Source organism: Lonchura striata, chromosome 12 (assembly GCF_050655825.1).
Source record: "Lonchura striata isolate lonStrDom1 chromosome 12, ASM5065582v1, whole genome shotgun sequence".
NCBI classification, from domain to species: Eukaryota; Metazoa; Chordata; class Aves; order Passeriformes; family Estrildidae; genus Lonchura; species Lonchura striata.
In genome coordinates this window covers 17,457,906-17,485,890 of record NC_140714.1, presented here as the reverse complement: position 1 = coordinate 17,485,890, position 27,985 = coordinate 17,457,906, and the positions used below count along the sequence as shown (strand labels likewise).

The window sequence follows — 27,985 nt, the reverse complement described above, 5'->3', positions numbered from 1 at the left end:
GCAAAACTGGGATTTGTTTTACATTTTCAGTGGATATAGCCTTCAGCATTCTCAAAAGTCCCACCAAAATAAAAAAAAAAAAAATAGACCCAAAGTAGAGTTTGAATTTCCAAAGAAGGTCACCAAAATCCAAGTCTGCTCCAACACTCATTATTAGCAAAAGACAGCATCTCTGAAATAAGTATTCTGCAGGGAGGAGAGATGTGTTGCTGCTTCTGCAGTTAAATGACCACTGTCATATGGGATTAGTGTTAGACCACAGAGTTTCTGTCTCCCATCTCCATCCACACACATGCTGTGTTTCCCCATTTGCATCTACAAAACTTAAGGCACTCATATAAGAAAAGTTTTACTTGCTGCCTTTCTTCTCTCTCTCCTCTCTACATTCAGCCCTGCTGCCCAGGGTCACCTTCCCTTTCACTTCATGGAAGACACTAAACCACTCTGCATTCAGAGCATCCTTGCAGTGCAGAAACCTGGTAAACACAATAAAACTTTAAATTTAACTACTGGTACAATATTGAATTGAGATCCTGATACAGAATTAAAATTCCTTGATGCTGACTCAATGTAATAACTTGGGGGAAGTATGTGTCAATAAAAAGCTTCACAGCTAATTCACAGAACTGGAAGTACTTTCAACTTTTAATTCTTTGTTTATAATAAAACCTTTGTAGATTGTACTCAAGTAGAGTTAGGTCAATTAGTTATGGCATCAACAGTCACACTGTACCTCTTTAGTCAAAGAGCTAAACACAAATACAAAACTGTCTTTTTTCAATCCACTGACCATAGATGTGTATCTAAATATCCATTAGCCAAGGTCGATGCAAGGAATCCTACAGTTTAATACAGGTGTCACAAAGGTTCCCAAATTCCAACTCAAACTGGTGACTGCCCTCTGTTCATAAAAACTTCATTGTTGTTCCCAGCAAGACAGGCATCTCTTCCTTTCTTTTCACTGATGACACACCCTGATCACATATTTGGCTTTTTCAACTAGTTTTCATAGCTGTTTCAGTCAATTTGGGCAGAAGCTCCTCCACTTGTTTGCAACAAGTAAATAAAATGCTAAAAAATCAAAAGCAATGACAACTAAGAAGGACTATCATCTTCAGTCATCAAGCTGTCTCCCTGTCCTTTTGTCTGAGCAGGCAAAAGATGTGCAGGTGTGGGGGCTTTGTTAAACAATGTTTAGAGTTAGACACTGCTAAGATATGCACACACCCAAAAAAAAAAAAAAAAAAAGCTGCAGAATCCAGGTCAAACAAATGCCCTATGAAATTTAAATGTAAAAATAAATAAAAACAAAAACCCAAACATCAATCAGAAGAGGCAGAAAATACTACAGAATCAAATGCAGAACTTGTCCCTGCATTACATGATTGCCAAATCCATCAGAAGCAGGAATCAGCACAGGTTTGGAATGTAAATACTAGAAACTCATCAAGGAGACAAAAATGTTTAAGTTCAAGTCTTACCATAACTATGTCTTTCCCAATTAGTCAAGTTAAAATCCAAGAAATAGAAGTTGCATTTTACTTTTTCTGATAATATCTTTCTGTAAAAGAACCAAGAGACCAGAATGTGGCCATATTTAATCAGAGCAATATTCAAAAATTATTAATAATTGCAATGGCCATTATTAATAAACTATTGTTTTTATAACCACAGGAACAGCAAAATCTCCCTAACTGAAGATTCTTTAATACAGGAATCATCAGCCTGTTCTATTTTTCCATTAAATCAAGACATATATAGATATTAATGAAAAAAAAAATAATCAGAACACACTGAACAAAAAACAGAACACAACCTTTAAAACATTTGTTTTATAGTCAGCAATCTGGAATTTCTCAGGAACAACTCAGAAGTTTGGGGGTTGTCAGTTCTTACACAAACTTCAATAGCACAAAACAGATTCAGGAACTCTACACAGAAAACCAACAAAAGAAACAGGCCACACAAGTTTTGGGACATGTACAAAATGACATCATCAGAAAAAGCACCTTAAGAAAATTCTCTCAATGAGACAGCAATTAATGATCAGCATCATCCCTTGGTGCCAAACAAGACCAGAGGAAAACTGCAGATAATTAAGTCATTCCAACTAGAAGCTTTCTACTCTTTCAGCAACACCCTTCTGTCTAAACATACAATCCTGTCTTCAAGTAAGTTTTTTGCAACATTACTGAACTTGTCATTATTCTTATAAACAAAACAATCAACAGCCACAGGAAAACTATTTCATAACGCAAAGGCACTATGAAGAACATCTACCCTAATTTGACACAAATCCCCTTCTCACAGAGTTATTTCAAAGTCCCAAACCAAATCCCCCTCCCCTCTATGCAGAAAGGGACTTCCTGCACATGCTTTGCAGCCATCATAATGCAGGTGCCAGCAGAAGCAGCTGCAGACGCAGTGAAAGCAGAGACTGCTGCTAAAACACAAGATCCCCTTCTCTCCCTGCACCTCTGCTCACTACAGTCCCCTGTGCAGCCAGCACAAGGATTGGGAAGGATATTTTTAAAGTAGCACTGGACATCCTCCATCTTTACCACAGGTCTTGAAGGGAAAATAAATATCACAGAGAAGAGACAGATTGTTTACTACAGAAGCCAATTTTGAGAATCTTTTGCAAGCTTCATTGCCTGGCTTGACTCCCTCATCCAGACTCCTTAGCTACACTTAAGCTTTTCCTTATCTTCTCCATCTCCCCTCCTTTCCCTTTTCCTACTTACAAGCTCACAGATGTCCTGGAGAAGCTTTATGCATTAACAAATTAAATCCTGTACCAAAACCCAAAGATATCTGCTAGATATCTGCTGGAGTTGCAAACATTCCAAGACATGAAGTAGATGAACACTAACAATCCAAGCATCTCAAGCCATAAACCACAACCTTTTGCAACAACACAACAAGGTTGTTCTAGACTATCTCACCGAATAAAAATCAAGGTGGAGGAAAAAGATTCCTATTTTCCACTTCCCCATACTCACCCTGAAATACAAGTTTAATGTTCAAATGTATTTCAAAATTACGCTTTTGGTTACCACAGTATCCCAATACACAAGAAGTAAAACAGAGGCCAGGAGGAATGTACATACTTCATGTCATAGAGCAACTACTGCAGACTACAAGCACATGTTTCAACAGCAGAAAGAAATCCAAGTTATTATTCCTAGAGCTGCTTACACTACTTTCTACAAACATCTACCGAAGCCTTTTGAAATGAAGTGTCCCATAAGAGCAAACAACTGACTGAAGTGCAGAACTCCAAAGGAGGATTTCCAGCTTTTCTGAGCTGAGCTGCAGAAAGACACAACAGCTAACCGGAGATAACTGTTCTGCAGCAGTTCTCTGGATGCTCTCCACTGCTCATGAGTAGGGAAGAGAAGGGAAAGCACTGGTTCACTCTCTTTAAATCTGAAGCCAAATTTGAAGCAGAAGGAGCAACTCTCCAATAAAAACTCCTGGGAAAAGAAACCTCCTTTCTAAACTACCTGGATGGGCGTGATGGTGCTTGGCTGGGATTTGTGGAGCTGTATCTGTCCTGCAGCACAGATTTTCACCAACACCTCAGAGTTACCAGCTGTATTTCACACTAGAATCATGAGGTAGCAAAGTTGTCTGATCATTCCAGCACTTCAGCAGACTGCAAGACTGTACAAAGGCCTTTCAGCCACAATTCAGTTTCAATTTGACTTAATTCATTCACAGCTTCAATAAAAACCAAAAGGAAAAGCTTGACTGCCAGAGAAATTTGTACCACAGTTCTTTTGTACATCTTCTGGAATTTCAGATTCTCCAAAACTGAAACTTCAAAAATTCATGAAAGCAGAAGTTTGAGTGCTCATCAAGCAAGCAAGCACAGAGCTCCAGTGATAACAATGGGAACTGGAAGTGCTCGGCAGGCATTCCATCTTTATTCACCGGATCACTGTCAAAAGTCTGCCAAATTAATTAAAGTAACTCTATAAAACTACCACTGTAAGAAGAGACGTGTTGAGTAGCCCATACCATGCCTCAGGATCCCTATCCTGCACTGGAGGGATAAGGAACAGAGATGCACTTGCAGTGGTTTCAGCACCCAGTGAGACTCCTGTCACTGTTACATCCTGCAGGATTAATAACCAGCAAGAGGAAAAAGTGCAGCAAGCACTGAGAGCACTTTCATGGAAACAAGAGAGCACGTTCCATAGGATGCCAGCATCCCACTGCCAGACAAAGCTCTGTCTGGACGCACTGGAAAAGCGGCTGCATGTCGCCTGCGTCCAGGGCTTATCAGCTCACTGCCAGCAGAGCTGTTTGTTGGGCATGTGACTTTTCCATGACCAACTTTTTAATTTGGTACTGTACTGGATTAACAATGCGTTACATTCATGTCTTAAAGGGCAACCTACAGGGAATGGAGCAGCCCCAGGAATTAAGCAGAGCCTTAAACACAGGAGAGCACCCTGTGATGACATGAGCCTTAAAGCCCTTTCAGTCCATCCCCAAGCCAGCCACAGCTCTCACAGGCAGGAACAGCCAGGCTGCCCACCCCAGCCCACACACCCTGCACTGGAGATGTGACCTTGCACAGGGCTGTTATCAGCGCTCCAAGGAGCGGTGCAGAGAGCAGGAGCTCAAACACAACACCCCAGACCTTGTTCTCTGTGAGGCAAAGCAGCTCATGTCCTCTTCTCCAAAAGAACAAGGATTCACTTTTCTGTTCAAGTTTAAAAAACAAAACTTCTCAAATTTCCTGGAAGCAAGGAAGAGAGGTAGGGAGCAGCTTTCTCTCCACACTTCAAAACACCACTGCACATCAGAACATGGAAACAACAAGCACATGCACTGTTCCAGTCTGGCCTCTCACTTGTATCTGAGCATCCATTCATGTCTCTCCCACCACGACCAAGTCCCTTTCCCCTCCTCTTGCACTGATACACAAAAAACATGAACTGGGAAGATATAGAATGAAGTGAGAACAGTCAAAATGTCTTAGCTGGGCTGCTGATCCATCCACACAAACCTGAGAATAACTTAACACCAGATCACAAGAACGATGATTAATGGTGCAAGCATATCCTGTTCCTAAGAGGCACAAAGTTACAATTAACATGCAAATTGTATTTACAGGTTTCAAGTTTACCAGACTATGTCATCAGTAGACACAAAGATACAAAATGTAAGCTTTACTGTTCCAAAGTTGTCTATAAAAGAAAAACTGTATCTATTTCACTTTCCCTCTATCTTAAAAAAGTTTTTTCATCTTGTTAACAAGAGAACTGGCAGGCTCAGCAGCTATTCTGAATCACTGACTGACTTCCTCATTTTCCACATCTTTAAAGATACTCACAATTACATCACTAATAATCCATTATTTCCATTATTTATCCTGATTCCCGTCATCCAGTGACGGCGTAGTTTCTACACGGCCTTTTTCAAAGTTAAATGTGACAGGAAACAAAATCATACATGTTCTTCCTGCACTAAAATTTGTTTTTAAATAGTATTTGATATAAAGAAAAAGAGGAGGGAAAAAGACATAGCCACAGAAGTGTCCCTGCTAAAGTTTGGAGAGCACCACAAGATTTCTAGCATTTTCTCAGGCTTGGTATTTGTTAATATTTTACATCAAATTCATACTTATAACACAGAAAACAAACATTAATACAATGCAGTATTTTCATTCATTTAGACATAATTTTTAAAAATTATTCTTAAGATTCAACTCTTACTATAGATCTTTTTCTACAAAAGTCCTCCATTTCAACATTCTGGCTCTGCTGAGTTTTGATCTATGAATCATCAAGAACATTCTGTGGCAAATCCATACCAGCTTTTAAACTAAAATACAAATACATCTTCAAAGCACAAACACGGACACAGGCACTTTTTAGAAAATGAATAAACTCCTTCAAGGGGCATGTATCCGAGTATATTAAGTAAATAATGCACGTGCAAGAGGGACACGAATACATTGTCAGCATAAACTGACACAGAGTCTGCTTGATTGGATTCAGCTTCGTTTAATCATTACTGCTTCAAGTGCTGAATCTATTACACTGGTATTTTTTAATAAAATACACCTCCATCCCCCGTGGCCCCCTCCCACCCAAAAAAACCAAAACCCATACAAACAAAAAGGGAAAAGAAATCAACAAAACAAAAAAACACACCAACAGGTACATGGGAAAGTGGGGATGAAGTGACCGGCGGGGTCACATCACAGCAGCTCCGTGGCAAAGCCAAAAACCTAAATTAGAGTCGGGAGCCCGGCCCAGCACTGCAGCGAGTGCTCAAACCCCTCACAGAGTCGGTGACAAAGGGAAAAACACGCCTTCACCAATTCGCTTTCTCCTGTCACATCACCCACAGCCGCGAATGATGATAGAAAAGGCGAATTTTTAGCACTTTTCCTCACAGCTCCCATCTCCAGGAGCAGCTGCCCGGCCCAGGCCACTCTCCCTCCCACCCTTGCTGGCTGTGACGGAGGAGACGGAGAAACGCCCGCTCATCCTCCCCGCGGGACGGGCCCGATCTCCCGGGGACAGAAAACTCCTCCGGCAAAGAAAGCGGCGAGGGCGGGCGGCGGGGCCGAGCGGCCGCTCCCGCCGGGCCGCCCCCTTCACGCGGGCCCGGCTTGGGCTTTCCCCGTACCTGGCAGTGTGAGACGACGAGGCTCTGGTTGCCTTCCCCATGGTACTTCCATTCATTCTCATCCATCTTCTCCACTTCCATGCCCGGCCCGGGCCGCGCGGAGGGCAGGAGCAGCCGCCGGCCCCGCCGCCTCACGCCGCCACCATGGCGGCTGCGCCGCCCGCCCTCAGCCACGGGAAGTCCCGCCCACCGCGGGCGCCATCTTGGAGCCGGGCAGCGCCGCCGCCGCCATGGCGGGGCCGGGCAGCGCCGCCCGGGCAGAACCGGCGGCAGAAAGGCATCGCCTGCCTCCGAGAGCCCCGGCCTGAGGAGGGGATGGCCCCGCTCTGCCCGGCAATGGTCTCGCCTTCAGCCCTGTCTGCAGTTCGGGCGCCACACTGTAAAAAAAGGTGTTAGAGAGCAGCCAAAGGAGGCCACGGGGATGCAGAAAGACCGGGAGGGAAAGGCTTTGAGGAGCAGCTGAGGGCACTCGGTTTGCTCAGCCTAGAGAGAAGGACTGGGGGAGACCTCATCAGGAACACCCAGAGTGGAGTCGGGCACTGAACAGCCTCCCCTCGGTCACAGAACTCAAGGGGAGTTTGAACAATGCTCTCAGGACACACAGGGTGGGATTTTGGGCTGTCCAGGAGCTGGACTCTGATCCCAATGTGTGTTGTGCGGTATGGGGTGCCCGTATAACGTGCTCACTGTGGAAGATGAGCTCGCAGCAGAGGCTCTGCGCATGATCCAACACCCAAAATAAGGGAGGTTGTGACCCCTTTGGAATTGCATTTCACAGAATCAATTAGGCTGGGAAAGACCTCCAAGACTATAAAGTCCAACTTACAGCCAGTCACCACCTTTAAACCTGACACTAAGTGCTAAATCTAGTCGTTCCTTGAATACCTCCAGTGACTCCACCATCCCCCTGGGCAGTCCCTTCCAATGTCTCTTCAGCTACAGTTTCCAGCTATGCTGGTTTGAGTTTTACAGATGTTTTCTCTTGCAGTCAAGGGTCTGTTTAATTACCCTTGTGCTCCAATATACCAAGTCAAATACCCAGCGTTAGAAGCAGAAAGATCAACATCTGTGTAACATTCTTCAAAAATTAAACACTAAGCTGTTTCCCACATATGAATATACACATACATTATTTACAGTAAATAGAAAACAATCTAAAGATCCAAACTCTCTATCACAAATACAGGATTAAATTCTAGAACCATTAATCCAGTAATTTTTATTACTTTGAGTTTTGACCACAAGCAGTGAAACTGACCCTTCAATGACCATTTTAAAACAATCCCTAAAGGCTCTATGAAATTTCTCCATTTATTTCCGCTTCCTCACTAGGCTCTTCATGACAGGGGCCCAGGCTGGCACAAAATAATTAACACTCAGAAGCTTTCCTCTGTATAATGAACATTTGTATAATTTGGATAGTACCCAAACTTGACTCTCTGTTGCAACTTTTCAAAAGAAAGTCAAAGCAAAGTAAACAGTGCCTTTTTTATGGAGAAAGAAGATGCACCTAGAAGGCTGAAAATAAACCTTCCATAAATCTGCAATGAGTCACTGATCTTTTTTTTAAAATGTGTGTGGTGTAACTTAAACACATCATCCAATTTCACTAAACTTAAAAAACAGGGGTTAAACAAAATATGTGCTGAAATACTAACTGAAAATCACTTTTCCTTTTTTAGCATACTATACATATCTACATGCAAAAGGAATTCTTGCTCCTTTGACCATTTGATAAAGATGAAAATAATTACAGTGATTTCTTTAAAGCAGGCTTCTGTCATCTGTGTTTGCAAAGTTTCTCTATGGTATGTTACCAGGAATGCACATCTAACATACAAGAATTAACCATAATATCCTGACTTGAAGAGTGTTATAAAGAAGTTACACTCAGGACTGTAAGACTGTGTGTACTGCAGGGAAGTAGTATTTGAACACTTATTAGGCTTACATCAAGAAATACATACAGAAATAATACCAACATATCGTCTCAATTTTAAAAGGAACTCTAGCACAGCACATTCTTTCATAGTTCTGAAAAACGCACACCTACAGAGTTAAAAATAAAGTGGAGGTTTGAGTGCACAGGTAAACAACACTGAGGACACCAAGTTTTAACATACTCCTTCTCTCCAGCAAGGCACTTCCCTCTCCACTTTTTCCTCCAGCATTCCGAGGTGCAGAACTACCAATTGGGCAATTTGAGGCAGTGCTCTGAGAATACACTGGTGAAAATTAAACCTGGAGGGACAAAAGCCTATTTAACAGATGTTATTTCTCCCTGCATTATCTTATTACTCATTGCAGTTATTATCTACAACATGTTTGGACTGAACTATCAGAAGCTTTGGTGCCATTCAGGTATTGCTTAACTGGAATTCCCCTGTCAGGTGGTGTAACTACAGCTGGTGTAGACATACCTGGATGGGTTTTAATTAGGTGCCTTGAGGTCTGAGAGCACAGAGCTCAGTGACCTGCAAAATCCACCCAGGGATCTCAGCAGATGGCCAGGTATCCTGTGGTATTTCAGTATGTAAATAAATGAGTTTAAAACTGCAGCAGGAATGCATAATGTAATAGTACCTTCAGTTCTCCAGCCCCCACTTCATCCCCTCAGCAGTTCTTTTTTTGGTGTTGGAAGGAGTCAGAAGAGTACCACAGGCCTGAAATCTCTTTTCCTCAGAGTGCTGTAACTGCATTGTGCTTTAGGGCACAATCTCTGTTTCTCGGAATACTTTGGTCTTAGGAAGCCATCAACACTGGACTCTCTCATTTGCCATCTTTTGCAATTTGTAAGTTCATCAGGGAATGAGAATGAAATTGCAGGAACAGTGTTGCTATCATGCTGGCATGGTAGTGTGGAGGAAGGTTTTAGAAAGGCCTTGGGAATGGTAAACTGAGGAAAAGGATACATTCATGCATGCCCCATTGTTTTAGAAAGGCTTTGGGAATGAGAAACTGAGGGAAAAGATACATTTATGTATGCTCCACTGTTTCGGGAAAGTCCCACTTCAGCATTCCTCTGTAGACCCCCTTCTCCCCACCCCTGAGCAGTTCCCATTGGACCTGGCCCCTGGGGTGGTTCTGATGTGCCTTAGCTGGACAGTATCCCCATTGTTTAGACCTTATCTCTTAATTTTGCTGTATAAAACTGTATCTGGGCAATAGCCCAGGGCCTTTGGTCACTGCAATGCTTCAGGCAATACAATCTCTCTGGACAAGCATACCATTGGTCTCTCTGGGTCTCTTTATCTCGAACCCTTGCGGCGACTGAGGCAGCGCCGCAGCTCGGACCGTGCTAACCCAGACGCTGCCTGGTAAGCCCAGGGCAGCGGGACCGCGGAAAACCCCGGCCCCGAGAGGGGACAGCTAGCCGGAGGGTCCCAGGGTGCCGGGAAGGGCCGGGGGACAGCAGCGAGAAACCCCCGTAAGCCGCAGAACAGTCCACAGTTGACAGATTCACTTTGAGGAGGGAAAAAAGTATCAGGCAAGTATTTAATGTTAACATCCTTTTCTATAAAAAGTTCATTAAATCCTTATCTGAGAGGGAAAAAATAGCATTACCTGAGACTCGTGATAAAACTGGGTGCCAATAATACAAAGGATTTTTGCTATAATAGGTACATCTTAGTTCTCCTGGTCCCTAAAATGAAAAAGACTTCTGTATAAAAAGAAGGATATTTTGTTCTTTATGAAAAGAGTAATCATGACACAAAATATCCTATGCTGTGACCTAGAAACATCTGCCTGGAGAAATCAGGTTTAAAAATCACAAATTCAAGGCAATGAGTGCAAAAATATTAAATGGACTTGATAAGACAACAGTGAAATTGTACTACAAAATACTATTTGTTTTAAACTACTACAACATTTTCAGTTTCAAAAGATAGAATTCTCTTTAAATAGGATTGAGTTTCATACTTTTATTATACTCAGACCAGCAAAAATTGAATATACTTATGTAACTCACATTATTAAAATGTTCAAGCTTTGTCTTTTTTCTCATATCAGGCTACACCATGCCACTGTTACTTCTTTAATCCCTGGTTTTTCTACATAATTTCACACACATACTAGAAGTGCAGGAAATTTCATGCTCCAACTGTCACTTCACCATCTCACACTGACTAAGACTCATTGACCCAATAAAGAAAAAAAGATTACAATAGGACTGGAGTGTGTCATTCTGTGGCTTTTTTAGAAAGTATCTGTGGTACTTTGAACCACAATAAAATATTGTAGAAATAAGGGAAGTCATGGCTTCAGAAATTCAGCTGTAAGTAACAGGAAAGGGGACTTTACATGAATAAAGAAAAAGCCACATCTATGCTGTTAGCAGATAAGAGTACAAACTTACCACAGATATGGATAAACAGACATTATAGCTACCAAGAACTTTAATTGCTGCATACAGTCTGAGAGAGTTATAAAGTTAGAGACAGCATAAAGAACTCTTTACTGTATATCTAACTTCAAAGAATTTCCAGGATAGACAATATTTTTTACATGTAGAAAAGACAATTTAAAAACATTTCCTGTACACAGGAGGCCTGTACATTCATTGAAAAGAAAAACAACTATTTACCAGTGGGCCATGACCCAAAACACAAACAAATGAAAACCAGTGTTGTGATTTAAAATATATGGAAAAGAAGATACACTGTAGGCAGTCACTAAAACAAAAAACTATGGTGAAATCCTAGTAGCTTTGACAGGTTATTAAAGAAAGGAACAAGACCAACCCCATCTAGGCATCACCCTAAAGTCTGTTTTTACAGACTCAAATCTGCAGGCAAGGAAGGAAAGAGGAAGGGATAAAGAGCTTTTAGATCTTGCCCTGTATGAAAGGACATACCAGCAATTAAAAATCAAACTACTCTTTCCATAAAGAGGTGAATGCAGAGCAGTTCTGTAGCCTGGGCAGAACTCTATAGCCACGGGACTTGTGGTACTTTCAGGCCAGGCCAACATTCCTCAGTGCAGGTACTTGCTGTTAATGTTGCACTGTTTGCTCACCATCAAACACCTCTTGCAACTGCTCCTGTGAAAACACTTTATTATATCCTATCACAAATATTCCCCAGCACTGTGCCCAGCCCTTGGACCTGTTAATGGTTAAAGCACAGCATTCAACTTTTTGACTCAAGTAAACCTGTTTGACCTTTTTAAACAGGGAAGGAGATGTAGATTAACCTGGTTTTCAGCTAAACCAGCATCATTTGGCAATGCTTCCATAGGAAACCTTGAAACCTTCCCTGTTAGAACTTTGAGTCCACTGAGTACAAGGTCTCCTGAAGATAAATTACTAATTTATGTATAAACTGCTAACATGTTAACATGTCAGTTTATACCCAGAAACACCAATCTATAATAGATGAAAAACAACAAACAGCAATATATAGAGTGGTACAGACACACTGGGCATCAGTTTCTTTGTACTTACTGAGAAATTCAGATTTATGTTCCTTGGCACAGCTATCAAATACTTGCAAAGATAAAGACCCTTCAATCCATATGTACTACCTTTTAGTATTTTTATTAACACTGTAGTGTTAATGATTTTGGAGTGATCTCATTATGTAAATGGCATCATAAAATTTAATGTTCCCCCGACCGGCTCCCTTGAAGGATCCAAATTTACTGGAATTGTCATGATTGATACCAATAAGCAGAACTGATAAATAGCCAAGAGACACCTTCTCAAATTCTGAGCCTCACATTATCTGTCATCTCCAATACATAAACACAGATGTAATGCAGTTCCCAAGCAGACACACCAATATAAACATGATGGAATCTTAAAAGGGTGATCTTGTTCCCCGTTCCAAATCTGCCCATGTATTCCCGTGTCTCTCTCCCATCGCCCTTGGCACATGGAGACCCATGAGTCACCTCAGAGTCACACCCATGAGTCACCTCATTTGATTATTCATCAAATGAATGGTCGAGTTTTCTCTGGTGGGATTTTTCCCAAAAATTTGTTTAGTTGACTCAGCAAAGCAGCGTGACATGGCACAGCCACACAGGCGCTCCAGCCGTCACCGGAGGAGGAATGGGAACACATCCCACAGCGTCCAGGAGCGCAGGATTTGCCATTCTGCTGCCAGCTCCCTCACAGACCACAGTAGGCTGATTATGAAACTGCACTTTGAGCAGCTGCAGAACCTCCTGGCAGGGCAAACACGTGGGGCCCTTCCAAGGAAAAGAGAAAACGCAGAAGGAACAGATATCTCTGGGTGTGCTCTGAAAAAGCAGCAGAGAGCACAACAATGAAGAAATGTTTTGGGAGAGAGAATTATGGCTCATTCAGCAGGGCAGGAGCTATTACTGACAGGAGGGCTTGGGTTGGTTTTTTTTATTCTCCACCAGAAAAACACATTAATTTGAGTTCTCCCATGCCCTCACTGCTCCATCTACCCAGGTTATAAAAGAGAATTGAAGGGAACTGCACCATCAGAGGATCAATGATAACTTTATTGATTTAAATCAGCTATTTCAGAGGTGACAATCTACAACTCTTCTTGATTAAGGTGGAATGAAGTGGATACTTAACAAGTGATTATGAGATCTCTCTGACTGATCATCTGCCAAAAACAAGTGCGATATCCTTTGCAATTAAAAACTTTATGACGGTGTCTCACTTGTCATGACATGTCACATGTCTCATATGTATGCTTTTATTTCATGTCAGTGGGAATACATACATATATATATATATATATATATTTATGCACACACAGAGATCTCTCAAGTCAATCTTTTTAGCAAGGAATTATATTTAAGATAATTGAGCGAGCATAAATTCTGGATCAAATTCCACACTTATTGAAACAGAATCAGGCCCAAAAAGCTTGGCACCTTGGAAGATACAAATCCACCTGGCATGAATTTATAGATTAAAAAAATATACCTTAATGATCCACTTGATCTTAGACAGGTTCAGAACAGCTGTTTCTGAACCTGTCTAAGAATCTGTGACTCTGTGTTATAGTGAAAAAAAAAAAAACAAAAAACAGGGGGAGGCATTTCCATTTACCAAATCATCCCTGGAGACAGGCATTTAATTGCAGTTACAGATTTCCAGGGATTTTGCATAGCAAAAGAGAAAAAACAGGAAACAGCCTCATCTGCTGGTTTAAGGAGACACTATCAGGTGCATTACTTTATTTTTCCTCTCCATGTACATCTCCTGGATCTCATAGAATAAAATCTCTAGGATTGAAATTTGGGGTTGTTTGTTTTTCAGTAGCAAAGCCATTTGCACACACTCCTCATATGATTGGGAGATCCCAGGTAATTCAGTGAAAGGAGCAGCTCTGAATCTCCTTTCTGGCTTCTGGTTGCTAATACAAACAGACACAGCTAAAGAGATTGCACAAAAGCTTCCCATGATTTAAGTTTCTTGTAATTTTACTGAAGCTCCAAAGTGTTCCTAAGTCAGCTATTCAATGGCACTATTTGTTTCAAACAGAAACATTTGATGGACATTCTTGCTGTTGAGTTTTTTCTTGTTTGTTTAAAAATTAAAAAAAAAACTTCTGAAACAAAATCATTGAAAAATATGTTGATTTCTCTTATTAAACTTTTTAATAAAAAGCTTTAGCATTGAAACAAAAATTAACAAATTAGTAGGAAACACAATGGGATAGCAGGTCACCCTGAGCTTAAGGATGTATTTTTTGGCTGTCTTTTTAGTCTCATTGCACCAGAAGAGGTTCAAAGTCAATGGAAAATAACAAAAGGAAAGCTTAAAATAGGAGTGAGGATTACAGATGTAAAGCTTCAGTCAAAAAAGTAGAAGAAAGGAAGACAAAACCAAATAATATAAGAAAGGTGCAGAATATCAAAGGTCCTAAGCCTGAGCTGTTTTGTTTTTTTTTTTTTTTTTAAGCAAACTGCATTTCAGAGGTTAGTCCTAGAATATGACTTATCATGGTGTGAAAATCATACCATAACTATTCTTTATCAAGGACACAGCACTAAACCAAAATTGCATAAAGAGGCTTTAGAGGAGATTAGATTCACATAGATTCAAAGGGGCAAAATGCCATTTCAGAATAACCCATGTTATCTGCCACAGTCTGGCTCACCAGAAATTGCTCACAGCAATTACTCAAAAAAGGAGCAGCCTAACCAAAACTTACTGTTCTCTGTACAGTTATACATATATTTACCTTCCTGGACAACTCGGCATCCCTGAGAGGTGGAAAAAAATATTTATTAGAAGATCCTTGTACAAGGATCATTCTGTGATCATTCAGAGAAAGAGCCAAACATACAGATTTTATCCTCTAAACTTAGAGGATAAAATAGCCTTCTCCCAAATGCATTTTCTTCCACTCTGTGAACATTTCCCAAGGGTCCTGCTGAATTTTGAGAAAAGCCTGAATTTCCCTTTTATTTCCCATCACGTCCATCTCATGCCCCCACTCCTCTCCTCTGCCTACCAGCATCATTTTACTGCTCTGGGCTCTTCCCACAGGGGATATTTTGCAGGATGCTTTGGTGGAATGCCAAATAATCCTGCTTGTGCATTATCTCTTTACTGAGATGAGATCATTGAAACACTGGGACAGAGCAAAGAACTCACTGGAAAAAAAAAAATAAAAACACACATAAAGAGCTTATCTATCAGGAATTTCCCTTCAGTAGCAGGAGATTTGGGAAGTGAGGCTTTATTTCATAACCAGAGATGCTGTACTTTATTTCTATAAGACAGAACTATGACTTCCTTCCTGCTGGAGCATTCTTGCAGGGCAGTTGTAGCTCAGAGGTTTTTGGTTATCCTTGTACATAGATAGGCTTTACAAGATCTTGATGATATTCACAAGATCTTCAAAATAGGCACACCCATATACATGTTAGGAATAAAGTGAAATGATAGCAAATTTTCACAAGCATCATACTGTCTTTTTGAACCATGGTTCATGATATAAAGGGAATTGTCCTTTTTCCTATCAAAGTTTCAGGCCCACTCCATCACATTACTGCCAACTTAGAATACCCACTTGATTTCACATATATTTTAGTTTTTAACTCTTACAGATACAAACTAGAATATTTGGTTCTAACAAATATTTACCTTTAGTAAAGGAACCACTCCTGCCACCAATTTCCTAAAGCAATCATTCCAAACCAGATGTCTAAAGTAAAGGAAGTGGTACTGATAAGTAATTTCAACTAAAACAAATGCACAGGAACCCTTTTATATGAATGAGGAGTTCATATAACATATGAGAAAAGAACACTGACCTACTGCTTTATTTGATTTTATACTAAGATGGCCACACAGAGGTACCAAGTGGACATAAAAACATGAAAAATAGTCTCTTCTCCAAAAAGTATAAACAAAGATGCATGGTCCATAAATGAACCATGAGGGTAGAAAAAAAACTCCTCAAGACTCTTAATCATTAAAAAGCTCAGCCTCATCTTTTTATAAAGATGACATCTACCTTTAGATTTGGCATACAAGGTTTTCAGTTGCTGTTCTTCTGCAGCACAGTGAAAGGTTTGTCAAAACACAGGACTACAGTCTGTAAATGGTAACCTACCTTTCACAGTGTCTCTTGGGTGACAGGTGTCCCACTCCTCTGAAAGAGGGAAAACACTCAACAGCTACTGGAAAATGCTGGTGGAATGAGGTGAGAGGCATCACTGATGTGGCACACATAGGAAAGAAGAATATTAGAAAAAAACTAGAGAACAGTTTGGCTGCATCCACATGAATTCTGTTGTGAAAACAGTGCTTACAAATTCATGGGGAACAGAAGGAAGGATAAATAACACCCAATGATTTTCAAACAAAAGTAAACAAATGCCAATTAAAGACATCAGTATGCACTTGGTGGGGGGAAAGGGTTAGAAATTGCAAATTAAGTATGAAACAGGAGACAACGGTATAAATGAAGAATACTTACTGGTGTCACAGTTTAACAATATATTTCATTGGCATTTTTAAACAAGAATAAAACTAGCTGTAAATAGGCATAAAGCTGAAATGCTGAAAATGGAACTCCAGCTTTAATTTATCTTATTAGGTGCCTGGAGCAGTGGAAATAATTCATCACATCCACATGTGAAATATTTAGTTTACAAGCAGTTACCACACTGGGAGATAGGTTACAGAAAGACCAATAAGCCAGCACTGTAACCCCCCAAAAAATTCAATCTTCAGAGATATTGAAGTAACCACTAAAGGAAAAAACTGCTGTAAAATTGCAAGTGTTGTAAAACTGATTAGCAGAAGGTATATGAAAAAAAAAAATTAAGTAGTATTTAAGATCCTGTCTGATATGCTGAATATGTTACAGGTAAGTTTTTCCAAAAGCATAATTGTTTGCTCCCACATAGTTAACACAGCTGATACCAGATCTCAGTATTCCCAACCACAGTTCCCTGTGAAGTGATAGTGGGACAGATAATTCTCTTTGCAAAAGGAGATCCCAGGCCTTTTAATATACTGGTGCCAGTTAGAACAGAGCACAAAAGGCTCATTGCAATATAGTGTTACATTGGCCAGTCTGGCACAAAAACAGGAGCTGTAATAAGGCTGGAAAGAAATGCCTCATGGAAGCACTGGATTCACCTTCCCTTTTTATCCAGTGCTGGTTACTGTCCCAATTCATTGTCAAGATATGGTGTCTGCCAATAAACAAACATTCATTTCTCTTCATTTAATGTCAATGCAAACTTTTAACAATTTAATGAGAAGAGATTATGTGAAAGACATATTCTGAAAGGGAAGCAGGGAAGGAGAAAGGACAAGCCCTGGTATGTGCTTCTCTGCTGATTTCTAGTCACAAACTGAGACATCCCCCTCTGGATCACAGCTAAAATGAAGTTGGAGATATTCAATGTCCAGTGTTTTTAGAAATTAGAAATTTAGAAAAAGAATAATTTAGAAAAAGGATCAGTATTAAAGGTCAGTGGAAAGAAAAGGCAATATTTTAGAAGCCACACACACAGCTTCCCTCAATACACCATCAAGCCATATGGTGCACACATACATTTGTGACACAATATAGATAAATTATTTTCCTTTCTGCTGAGGTGACTCACAGAACAGCTCAGGTTTCAGCTACTATTAAATCTTCATTTGATCCTTCAGCAATTGGAAGCAGTGCCATGAATCTAACACAGGGCTCAATTAAACATTGCAAGTGCCTCAAGTGTTCATCCAGCCCTGAGCCAAAAGGCTTTTAATGTTAAACACAGAAGGAGTTCCACTGACTCCTACAGAAGCAACAACTTAAAAAGCATAGCACTGAGTCATTAAAAAAGGCCTGTCGGAGACATTAGCTAAACATCAGTGAAAAGACTAATGACAAAATCAAGTGTTGCATAAATATCACAATTCATGACTCTGAATTAATTTTGTTCAGCAAAACTTCTATCCATTAAAATACCTAATTCCACATCAAATGTTCAGCACTTCTACTAAATTCAAGTACATATTTAATTACTCTTAACTGATGACTTAGCATGCACATGTCAACTCAAAAATTAGCTCACAAGCCACATCAAAATATCCACTGGTTTCAGTATCAGCTTATCACACTGTGAGGCAAAAAGAACAAAACAAAGCCCTCCCCAGAACATTTGTCCATCTTTTTCCTTTCCACAGGAAAAAATAATTTCCAAAACTCTTGCATCATCCCTTAACACGCAGTCAGGAGAGATGTGACCTCTGGTATATACAGAAAAAACCCAGCACACTTCCCAGAAGAGAGGAACTGTATGAGTAATACCTTATTTTGAGCTCTAAATAAAACATTATCTCATCATATATATTATGAGAATTCTGTTCCCATTTATTCTTGATAATCTAAATTCACAGAGTGAGATAAGACAAGTCTTAAGGGTCAGCTTTTGTAGTAATCCATTCCAAGAATATATAAAAGCCAAAGCACTGTAGTAGTTTATGTTCTTTTCCATCACTCCTACATGTCTTTATGCAAATTTAACCGTCAGGTTGCACACTTGTAACAGAAACATTCACAGAAGGTTGTTTTGATGCTAATGATGTTAATGATTGTTTTGATAAATAATGTGTAGAGGACTAGTGCAAAGTGTCAACTGCATATTCATATCACAGATAGGTACACTTATTAAAGTAGAATTTCATCTAAAAATGCAGAACACTAGGAATTCTCATACTTTAATCACCTATATGCAGCATGCAAAATAAAGTTTAGGTCTTGTAGGTAATGTAATTTGTAAGTACTTGTAAATATTTGTAAATAACAGGCAAGTTCCTTTCCCTCCTCGAAGTCCCAGTGGAGGAAAGCAAATTCCTTGGTGGCACTCAGTGTCAAATGAAGGAAGTTTAGTAGTTTGGGGATACAACAATCTTGCTTCTATGCTGCATTCTCTTCTGAGTGCCCAGCAGTGCTGCAGCAACCAGGCCCCAAACAGATCATGAAGTATTTTATTTTTCCTCCGTTTCTTGTTTGTTCATTTTTTTCATTCATGTAGCAGAAAATCCTGGGAGTTACACAAGCAGTATCAGTCATCTGAGGCCAAAATCACTAGCTGATCATTGAAATGATCAATTTAAGCCCAGTTTGCATGACTAGGCTCTTGCCACATCCTAAACATCATCCTGCAGGCACAAAGATCTACAGTAAACACTGCTTTATCAAGTTCACTGTACTCACTACAAATATATTTGATAAGAATTTATCCTCTAAAAATTTCATATTGAAATGTGCTGCATCACAGCATCTACAAAGACTGAATTTACTTTTATATATGCATTTTTCTTTTAAAAATGTGTTTTGTTTCAGAGATAAACTTTCATACTTGGCATATCTCCAAGATTATGAACTTATTTCTCTAAGATGGGTATTTATTTAGCATTAGAGGTTTGCTTGAAACATTATCAAATATTTTGGTGATTTAATATTTCTTCTTCCTACTCTGTTTTGAAGTTATTTTACCAAGAGAGATATTTGCAGCTTTGTCTTTCAGTGACTTAAGACTGATTTGCTGTTTAGTTTAGCTGAACCAACATTTATTTTCTTTTTCAGCTTTTATTTATTTGGATTTTTAAGAACCACTGTGAAAAATAACTCATCCTACATAACGGCTAATGAGGCTATGCAAATATTACCATCAGTGATCCAGACCCCAGTAGTTTAAAGCAATGATAATACCAAGGTGGCCACAAATCACAATTTAATTTGCCTTCTCATTGCCTCCTGACACCTTCTAGACATTGATTGTCCTGCTGATTGCAAACAAGGGGCGACTGAATCTTCCAAACAGATGAAAGATCCTTCCATGCAATTCCATTTCAAAATGAATTGCCCACCAAAGTTACCCAAATTACAACCTCAAATCAGCAGTTTACTTCTCAATGAAAATTTTTCATAGCCTTCTAATGGAAAACTAAATATCAATTGTTATTACTGGAATAAATTCACTCCACAGCAAGAAACCCATGAAAAGAAATAAACTATCAGTCCTATAGCTTATATATTACTAAGAGTGACTCTGGAACCATGAGAAAAATAATTTATAAAAAGTATCAACCTTATTAGTCAGGAACCAACACACCTCTACTACCCAAGAACACAAATCTTCCCACTCTGCTGTGGCAATGTGGATCAGCCTGGAGAATCACACACAGCCAAAGTGATGGCTGAGTGCTGCTACACTGAGACAACATGAGGCAGAAGTTAAAATTAAATCTGAATTCTGAATCATAAATAAAGAAAACCAAGGTGAAACAGAAAAAAAAGCCAACATACACAAGCTATTGTGAAGTTGAAAAAAAATCTGAAGGAAGCTAAAAATGTGAGAGGAAAATCCATGGTTCAAATAGCAAAGAAAAAAGGCTTTACCTTTGTATAACTGGTTAAGATACATCAGCCCTTAAATGAATTGTAGTTCTGAAAAGAGGAAGACGGCAAAATTCCTAAAGTGATCACCAAAAAGCTGGGAGTGATCAGTAAACATTGCCTACCTGTATTTGGTAATGTGGGTAACTTTGTACTGCATGAGGATAATGAAGTAATGGAAATATACTTATGACTAGAGCAGATAATATAAAAATAATAAATGTTAGGGTTTCATAAGGAGAAACATAACCACAAAGTCTAGAAAATGCCCAAGAGAATTTAGGATATCCGTGGGACCTCAATGTCTATTTCCAGTTCATGTGGGAACAGAGAGAACATTTCTCTAGGGTAAGTGTCCCAATGTAAAAAAAATAACAACTAATAACTGCAGGAGACTTAAAAGACTTCTAATCATGGATTAAATGTAAACAGGAGGTTAATTTATCAGGCATTAATTCACTTCATAGTAAGTGTATCATTCAAAGGAGAACAACTTCATTAATGCAAATCAACCCAGCTGTACAGAAACCTACTAAACAAACCTGGGATTTGTCCTTCGTGTGAGCAATCACAAACTCATTATTTAGGTTTTTTACCAGGAACTTCACCTAAAACATGTAGCATTCTAGACAAAATAACAGTGAAAAACACATTACAGGAATTAAAAATTATTTAAGTGAAAGACCTCATCATTTTAGCAATTCTGTCAGGACTTCTGCATTGTTCTCAGTGAAGTGAAGCTCACAGCACTGGCAGTGCTGGTGAGCAGCAAATCGTGGTGGGAATGGAGCGATCCAGATCAGTTGGTTCAGTGCACTCATTCCCTGGGAACACATTCTGAGGCACATTAAAAACGGAACAAGTGCTGGCAAAAAACATGTATGTAAATCCCAGTTAAAATCTAAAAGCATAAAATCATTTATGCTCAAACTTTAAAATCTTGATCTTTTTAATCCTTTATATATGAAAAACAGGTTTAATTTGATGGCAATATAGATTGCTACATGCTGAAAAACCTTTCATTGTGAGTATAAGGAAATAAGGACCAGTGGTTAGAAACTAAACATCCAAAATTTCATATTTTAATTTACCTAACTCTAAAGGTAATAGAATCTGAAACAAGTACAGACAATTCTCTTCTCTCCTTAATTTCTCACAGCAAAACCACTCATTTCTGTGCTCTTAGGTCCAACTATCAAGTCAGGGGTTGATATACAATAGTTGCAGTACAGAAGTGGACAGGCTGTATAAACTAACAGGACCTTCTGTCTCAGGTGGATTTTACCACTCAGACAAATGTTATGTAATTAATTTGGCAGCAAGGCAATATTTTGGAGAAACAGGCAAATGCACAATTTCCCCCCCGCTAATTTCAGCTTTTGTTATCCAACAGTTAACCCCCTCCTCATCCAAAGAAGTATGTACTGATTCTTCTCCATGTATTTTTACTGCTTCAAGGAGGCCAGCATGCACTAATCCTTCCAGCAGAATCCAAACCTGTCCAATCAGTTATGACTGATGAGATGTGGACAGTCTTGTGTCACAAGTATGTCATTTTAAAGATGTTAAGACTTTGCCTTGTTTGTTGCAACAGCAGAACACAATACTTACCACCTTTCAGGGTAAACACAAAGTTGATTTTCTTTACCTCCTCCAAATAACTGCCTCCCTGGCTTACTACCAAGCAGCCTATTCCCTCAGAACAGCTTTTGTGCTGTCAGTACATCTTTGATGTTTTTTAAAGCAATGGAATGCAGCTCTGGATGGCACAGATATCACAGGGTATTTACTTGTAGCTCAAGTGGGGTTTTTTTTGCTTCAGTAGGTTTTGTTCAACTCCCCTGGCATCCCTGACCTGCTTGTCTGCAGAGTGACTTCATGCCAGCAGCTTAAATACATGAAACCTAACTTGCATTAAAATTGCCCATTCAATGATAGACATCAAACCTACAGAGAGCATAGGATACTGGAGCTGTGGTATTATAGAACATCTGACACATCCCATTGCTTAGGGAAGGATTAATAAAAGCAGCAGAATCCATCCTGGCTGGATTAACCCAGGCTCTTCTCTGCTCATACGTGGACAGACACCAGGCAAGAACAGAAGAACCTGCTGTATCCTCCTTCACCTCAAACCACACCCAACGGCTGGAAATCATGTCCTGACTCCCAAGTCATCTTCAATTCCACTTCCAGTGTTTCCTGCTATGGAAAACCTCCTGCTAAGCTAAAGACTTCATACCCATCTTTTCCAGTGGGCTGCTAACAATGTGCAGCAAGGCCAATTACCTTTCAAATGAAATTTAATCAAAGAAGGCACCTCACCCTTAGCAGATTTAAAGTTATTCTATTCAATTACTGACAAATGTGTCAAATACATCCCTCAGAGGCCCCAAGGAAATAGGATTACCCACACTGAATATTCATCAGAGAGGAAAAGGAAAGTGTTACTGCCTCCTCAAGAGAATAAAATAACATCACGAAACCCGATTTCCAATCTTATCTAATAAAAAGGCAATTTGCCACCAGACCTTTAACACCCATTTGTTAAAGTAACTCAGAAACTTATTTATTGGAGTGATGGACTAGAAGCATGCAATCAATTTTTACAGAGTTTTAATTACTAAGAAATGGCACTATACATTTCCCCCAGATTACACAAATACCGCTAGACAAGCCTGCCTCTGAGACAATAAGCTAACAGAAAGCAGCAAGCCACAGCTTTTTCTAAGGCAAACAAAGAAAAAACCTCTCTGTGAGCTGGAGTTCTGCCCCTTCCAGTTTGCCCAGACTTGCCCCTTCCCTTGCTATGTGTTCTACCATGGTATTGACATAGCCCAAGGAGGGTTTTTTTTGCTGACATACTCACACCAGACAAAGCTCCCTTTCATCAAGTGTTCAACTGTGCTCCAACACCAGGCTACAGAAATCAGCAATGCCAGGCAGCCTTCTATGGCTGAATTAGAAACCACTGCTTCTTAGAATAGGAATCACAATATCTGTAAATTAAATCCTTTACTGGGATATCAACACTAAGAGTATCCACATAAACCAGCAACACAAAGTTTTGTTATGACATCAAATCTACTGTATTTGATATCTTCACTAAATCTTGTGCCCAACTGGTATTAGAGAGCCTGACGAAAATAAGGAACTCAAAGCCAGAAACAGCAGGATTTACCTTCCACAAAAGCCAAGGTAGTTACAGCATTGATGATAATTTTCTCTCAAGCTTCCTACATGGTACAAGTTGCAGCGTTAAAGCCAAATGCCATTTCCTTATAAACTCAAGCTTTTTTTTTTCTGCAATAGATCAAATGTTAGAAGAGTACTCTTGCTTCCATTCAGTACCAAAAAACCCACCCAGCTCTCCACAGATTATTCAGCTGAAGATACGCAGCCAGCAAGCTTTCCCAAAACTGAGTGTTTTGTGGTGATCTGAAATAATGATGGCTATTTATTGCTACACCTCTTTAATTACAAAGCTTTCTGCAATTATTAGAAATAGACAGAATAAATTTTAAGAGCAGTATTAAAAGCCTGGGGAAAAAAAAAAACAACCAACCAAACAAAAAAAGCAGCACACCACCAAAACAAGTCAGAATAATTTTATCATTTAAGCAAGTCTTTATTTTTCTACTCCCATAGCTAGAAATAAGAAGAAAACTAATTCCCCGCTTCTTTTTGCTAAAATATTGGGGTGTGATGGAACCCAGCCCTCAAATAAATGCATGCTTTGAAAAAGGGAAAATAGAGAGTTATTTTGGTGATTTGTGCCTCACAGTCAAACTTGAATGACCCTGAGAGAAGTCTGTGCAGACAAATCACTGGATTTATGTTAGATCTGTTTCCTACCCCTCTTTGTGTTACTGTTCTGCAAATTGCAGATTTTTTTTTTAGCAAGTACTAATTTTGACTAAAACCCGTCATAAAGAGTGCTACAATATTGCTTTTTATTACAAATACGCAAAACTTTTTCGAAAATATAAATGTGTAAAACAATCCACCAACTGTACAGTGCATTTACAGGACACAGTTCAGAAAGGAACATGCAGTGTAAAGAATTGCTTTATACATTTAGCCCTTGGCCACAAAGAATTTGGCAGTACTACCATGATTTTAATGACGATAGGGTGAAAAAATAATTAAAAACAAAAAAAGCTCAGCTATATCTGACTTTACTATGAGGTTGGGATACATACAACATCGTACAGGGAAGAGTTGTTTTTAACTAGAAACTGTCATCATGTTGTAACTCTTGGAAGGGCTGGATCTGCCAATTCTCCACTCCTCCTTGCAGCTGGTCCTGCTCTCCAGCTGTTTTGCCGCCTTCCCTCCAGGCTGGGGGCTTTCGTACAGCACACAGATAGACCCATCCTCACCTATGCGATAGGACACTTCGAAGGGGTCGACCCACAGCGTTAATTCGCTGGGTAAGAGCTGGAAGAGCCTCTCGTGGCTCAGTCCGATCATCCCCGCCGCCTTTCCTATCAAGGGGTCCATCTTATGGTTGATCCTGATGCAGCGGTAGCCGGAGCCCTTGGAGGGCACCAGGGGGAACCAGTGGTGCCTGTAGTGCTCTGCGGGAGGGAACAAAGAGGAGCTTCTGCGCGGGGCTGCGCTCCGCCGGACCCCGCAGGATGCGGGAGGGATGCAGGGCAAGGATGCAGGGGATGGAAAGAGGGGATGCCCCCCCGGTACTCACCGCGCATCGCCTCCTGCAGGCACTCGCGGAAGCACCGCAGCTGCTCCTCGCCGACCCCGCCGGCGGCCCGCAGGAGGCGGGTCACGAACGCGGCCGCTGTGGAGATCTCGGTCCTCATGTCCGCCCCGGCCCCGCTGCCAGCGCCGCCCGGCCGGGCCCGGCCCCCGCGGCCGGGGGCGGCTCCGCGCAACAGCCGCACGGCGCGGGCGGGACGGGGCGGGTTTGTTGTGCTGCCCATGGGGCGGGATCGGCGCGGACGTACGGGCGGCCCGGCACACGGGCGGCCCGGCCAGCCGGGCTGCGCTCGGGGCCCGGCACACGGGCGCGGCCCCGCCGCTCCTTCACCCCAACGGAGTTAACGGGTGCAACGCGCGGCTGCAACGCGCGGCCGCGCTCCCGGCCCGGCTCTGCCCCCACGGCTCTGCCCTCACCGCCACCCCAGGCCAGCGGCGGCTCCTCTCATCCCTCCATCAGCTCCATCGCAGCCGTATTCCAGGCAGACGGCGCCGTTGTCCTGCCTTGCTCCCTTTTCCCTCTCTTTTCTCAGGGCCCAATACAAGCACAGACTAAAACCCCCTCCATCTCAGACACGCAGCTCCGAGGTCATCCTTGACAGGCGGGTTTTCCTTTCCCTCGACCAGCAAAAGACAAAACTCTTGACATTTGCCCAAAACCCAGAATACTCCCCTCCTAACCGACTCTCAGGTCTGGATCAAGATGCTGTTTTATTATAACAAATTTTCACCGAAGTCCTATTTGCATTTTATTACCTCATACTTTAGGAATTAAGCTAAAAATTTAATCTCTGCTGGTACCTGGACTCATTCAGTCATCCACTTCAGTTTTGATTTACTCCGTGTTTTGAGAATTAGAACACAAAACATATTCACATCAATCTTCATTGAAATAAGAGACAAAGAAACGCTTGCACTGGAGTCACAGAATTATTACTAGCATTTAGAATAAACTTACCATTAGCAGCACTAAGAACTGTCCAAATCCACACATAAGTTATTAAGCTTAATGCTTAATTATGCTAAAGAGGTTTCTCCTTCCACAATGTATGTGCACCCAAATGAATAAATGCACAAATTCCCTATTACCCCAGTGATTTTACACTTAAGTCAGTAAAACAAGATACTGCTAAAGCCAGGACAGACATTAAGGGCCCTGGTTTTAACTTGCTCATGAGTAAACTAAAATAATGGTAATAGTAGAAAGCAGATGAGTTGTAGCTAAAAGTATTGCAAGAGTCAAATGGTAATGCTAAAACTGCTTACATGGATTGAGGCCTGACACCTGGATCCATTAGTCCTAAGTGGAATATTCAAATGAAACAAGAAATTCTGGCTACAAAAATTAAGAATGCCACAGTTGTCAGGTAGCTTCTAAACTCACGCTTTGCTTTCTTGTGTTCTCCTCAGGGAGTTTCAGATTTAAGACTCAGTGTAAGCAAGACAGAGAAAAATGAGAAATCAGCAAATATGTAACTGTGTTACTTTCATCCCCCTGCCCAAAAATTATTCCATGAGCAGCTGTATTTAAATAAAATTCTACATGTCAGACTTACTTTGTTGTTATTCTAATCCTCTGCAAGTCATTTTCTCTTTAGCAGGAACACCTGGAGTAGAGGAAAACGAAGTCAGTATCTTGGTTTATCTTGTTAAAAATAAAGCCTGTGCAAGTGTTCTACCATTCTATTTTTCCTCAGTTTCAGCTAGCAGAAGAGGAGAAAGTAAAACTGAAAGTATACCACTCAGACAATATACTATTATTTAAAAGGAGCAATAATAAAAAATAGTCATACTATCATAATCCTACTAATTTATTAAACAAAAATCCTAAACAAACAAACAACAAAAACACACAAACAAAAACAACCCAGAATTAAGAACAAGTAATGTCTAAATCCAGTTCCTTTTAGATTACTTAGATTAAGTTCTCAATATATGTCTCTTTAAACATAAGCAGCAGAAACAGAGCACGAGAAATTGCCAGGAGAGGTTTTAAACTAAACAAGAAATTTTGTTTTTATTCCATCTGTTCAAAGCATCTCTCTCTAAATATAAAAAGATGAAACCATTCTTAAAAGCAAGGAGAAACTTTATGGCAAGACTAGAAAGACAAGCATTATGTTACCATTCCCATTAGAGGGAGAAAAGCAATAATTCCAAACATAAATAATAGTACCTTCAGTGTTTTGAGCAACAAAAGCATTCACAATTCCCCCAGTTTGGTACATAATTGATAGAACAACTTCTTGGAGAAACAAAAATAAACCTTTAAGCAGCACCTCAAAGCTAAAGTGCTACAAGAGCACCTGCCCTCTGAGGCTGCCCCTTCTGCGTGCACCTGAGCTGAGCGGATGAGCTGTTCCCACCTGCTGATTCCACTGGGATCCCTGCTGCCACTTCAGCACAGCTGGGAGCGATGGCTCAGGGCTTGCTTTGGGCCCTACCGGCTCCTCACAGGCTGCTCATGCACTGCACGGAAAAAGAAAATTACCTCCAGTGATAACCCAATTTCCCTGCATGTCACGGGCAATAGCGAAATGAGCAAGAAAAATCAGAATTCTATAACACAATTGGAAATATGTCACACTAGCACAGTGGTTTTCACTTCAAAGACCATCAAGGGGTTTGTAAACTGATTTGTAGAAATGAAAAAAAATTGTAGCTGTGTTTTAAAAACGTGCTGTAAGACTATCGTCTGGTCTCCTCTTAAAAGGTTTATCAACATAGCTGTGGCCTCACACCACGTGAGTTATAGAGCTGGAAACTCTGTT

General features: G+C 40.5%; 2 protein-coding genes across 4 annotated transcripts in view; both read right to left on the bottom strand.

Moving 5' to 3' along the window:
- IPPK (inositol-pentakisphosphate 2-kinase) overlaps window positions 1–27,678 on the bottom strand; it is a 50,966-nt gene extending 23,288 nt beyond the window's left edge. Inside the window, exons 1-2 of one of the 3 annotated variants that reach the window (XM_085590742.1) lie at window positions 27,581–27,678; window positions 26,771–26,821 (exon numbers count right to left, since the gene is read on the bottom strand). Coding sequence is in view for 2 of the 3 variants with exons in the window: in XM_085590743.1 (XP_085446869.1) it covers window positions 5,021–5,110 (90 nt within the window). In the remaining variant the exon portion in view is untranslated. Of the gene's footprint in view, window positions 1–5,020; window positions 5,249–6,651; window positions 6,820–26,770; window positions 26,822–27,580 lie in introns of those variants that run through there. The other 2 variants (XM_021529198.3, XM_085590743.1) reach the window with 2 other exon arrangements.
- On the bottom strand, window positions 24,103–25,349 carry LOC110469940 (protein BTG1). Its single transcript, XM_021529191.4, has 2 exons — window positions 25,201–25,349; window positions 24,103–25,075 (listed from the first exon to the last, which is right to left on the bottom strand). Exons 1-2 carry the CDS (start codon window positions 25,316–25,318, stop codon window positions 24,723–24,725), a joined length of 471 nt encoding a protein of 156 aa, XP_021384866.2. The 5' UTR covers window positions 25,319–25,349; the 3' UTR covers window positions 24,103–24,722.
- Window positions 27,679–27,985: the final 307 nt, after the last annotated feature.

What these genes read in the sequence shown, in the direction of transcription:
- LOC110469940 (XM_021529191.4), bottom strand. Translation starts at nt 25,318, where the DNA reads ATGAGGACCGAGATCTCCACAGCGGCCGCGTTCGTGACCCGCCTCCTG. An exon ending in CCTGCAGGAGGCGATGCGCG is followed by an intron (nt 25,076 to 25,200) that starts GTGAGTACCGGG and finishes TCCCTCCCGCAG; the next exon opens with AGCACTACAGGCACCACTGG.